The 2,494-nt window shown below is 42.8% G+C and overlaps 1 gene segment (V, D, J or C); it reads left to right on the plus strand.

The window, feature by feature from the left end:
- Nucleotides 1–252: 252 nt before the first annotated feature.
- Nucleotides 253–992, plus strand: LOC119565366. The segment is given in 2 exon segments: nucleotides 253–531; nucleotides 643–992. Coding segments are annotated over 2 exon segments (378 nt in total).
- Nucleotides 993–2,494: the final 1,502 nt, after the last annotated feature.

Genomic DNA, 2,494 nt, shown 5'->3' on the forward strand with positions numbered 1-2,494 from the left:
TCTGCTGGCAAATAACTACTCTGGTTGGGGAGGGCAGGGGGATATGGTATATTTAAATATGAAGTACCAAAAATTCTCTGCTGGTGCAAATACACTTTTAGACTGAAGATCTTTGGGACCGTCACTCTATATATTGTTATGTGTAGTACCTCACACAATAGGGACGCCATCCGGACAGAGGCCTCTGGAAAACACTGTAATATAAATAATTCAAAGACCAATCCTTCAATACCCGTACTTCCATGATGCAATCTACACTGGTCTAATGATAGCGGAAAAGTTTGCTTTATGCCAGATAATCCTCTTTGATAAAAGTAACTTTGCATGAGTTTCAGCCATAACTCTACTTATCTTAAATTAGCATATGCAGCCAGCAAAACCTCATCCCGTGTTAACTAAATGAGTCACTTCCTGTCCCCAAAGGCACCACTCTGTCCATCCCAACAGTCACATTTCTCATAGATGCAGGACCGAGCAAAACCTGTAAAATGTTACTACTTCAGGTTGTTATTCTGGCTTCGATTTTGTCTTGTAAGTTTCTTTGTTATCCTTTTTCTACACAGTTGTACATTACTGAGTCACAACTCACCATGCTCCAGATTCACGTTAATTTCTGGTTTTCTTTTCTTGCCCTCTTTCTAGACGGATGTGCCCAAATATATCTGAAACAAGCTCAGTTGTCCGTTACCAGGGGAAAAGATAAAACTGCAAGTATAGACTGTGAGGCTTCTGGCATTCAGAACTTCGGGAATGCTTTTATACACTGGTATCGACAAAGATCTGGAGAAGCTCCGGAGTGGATACTCTACTTTAAGACACAAGCTGAGAAATCAAGTTTTGACAAGAACAAGTTTAGGGTTGAGAAGACAACTGAAAAGTCCACCTGTACCCTAAGGGTATACAGATTAACTGACAATGACATGGGTACCTATTACTGTGCCTCCTGGGATATCACAGTGTTAGAAAGCCATAGATAGGCTGTGCAAAAACCTCACTCTGTATTCTGAGCCACAGACTTTCAAAAGTGTACACCCCCCCCCTCCACACACGCACACACACAGTTGCCTTCTTAATCATCTGAAAGCACGAGTAGATACTCATTTCCTCTGAGCTAGATACAAGACCATCACATACAACTAATGTTTTTAAGTATGGCAGGTATAGATTTAGAAAGGGTGTAATAAAAGCTAACTTTTATAGGTACAGCATAGCATGTCATTGACCACATCCTCCAGATACTTATAGCATTAAGTCAAATATCCAATTCCTCCTTCATTTCTGGTTAATCATCTTTAGAAAGCTATTCCCATCAACTCCCTCCCTGAATGTTCTATATGCTTGCTACCATTTTTTGCGCTCGATACAGGGGTCGGGACACGCAGACCATGGGGCTGTTAGCAACATTGGTTTTAACACTATCACAGGCAGGGACAACCTTTGGAGGATGTTGTTCTGCTGAAGATCCCTGATTGGAAGAGAAAGCAACTTTTCCAGGCCTGTGATAGACAGCCATTTATCAAGACGACGACGACGACAACAACATTTTGCCCCCTACTGACTGAACAGCAAATCAATGAATGGAGAGGGCTAGTAAGCTACTGGAGTGGTCATAGGTGCTGGAACTAGGGATGCTGCTGCACCATCTGGCTTGAAGTGGTTTCCATTATATGCAGGCTTTACAGTTTGGTTCAATGGCTCTTAGGACCCTGACTATCTACAAATCATCAGAGGGGTAGCAGTGTTAGTCTGTATCCACAAAAACAATGAGGAGTCCGGTGGCACCTTAAAGACTAACAGGTTTATTTGGGCATAAGCTTTCATGGGTAAAAAACCCACTTCTTCAGATGCATGGAGTGAAAATTACAGATACAGGCATAAATATACATTGGCACCTGAAGAGAAGGGAGTTACCTTACAAGTGAAGAATCCGTGCAGAAGGCCAATTAAGTCAGGGTGGATGTGGTCCACGCCCAATAACGGATGAGGAGGCGACAATACCAAGAGAGGGAAAATTGCTTTTGTAGTGAGCCAGCCAGTCCCGGCCCCTATTCGAGCCCAAATTGATGGTGTTAAGTTTGCAAATGAATTGTAACTGAGCAGTCTCTCTTTGAAGTGTTTTTGAAGTTTTTTTTTGTGGAAGAATGGCTACTTTTAAATCTGTTATTGAGTCCAGGGAGATGGAAGTGTTCTCCTGGCTTTTGTATGTTACCATTCCTGATGTGTGTCCATTTATCCTTTTATGTAGAGGTTGTCCGGTTTGGACCATGTACATGGCAGAGGGGCATTGCTGGCACATGATGGCATATATCACGTTAGTAGATGTGCAGGTGAATGAGCCTCTGATGGTGTGGCTGAGTCTTATGAGGGTGTCGCTAGAGTAGATACGAGGACAGAGTAGGCAATGAGGTTTGTTGGTTCTTGGGTTAGTGTTTCTGTGGTGTGGTTTGTAGTTGCTGGTGAGTATTTGCTTCACGCTGGGGGGCTGTCTGAAAGC

This window comes from Chelonia mydas, chromosome 2 (genome assembly GCF_015237465.2).
Source record: "Chelonia mydas isolate rCheMyd1 chromosome 2, rCheMyd1.pri.v2, whole genome shotgun sequence".
NCBI classification, from domain to species: domain Eukaryota; kingdom Metazoa; phylum Chordata; order Testudines; family Cheloniidae; genus Chelonia; species Chelonia mydas.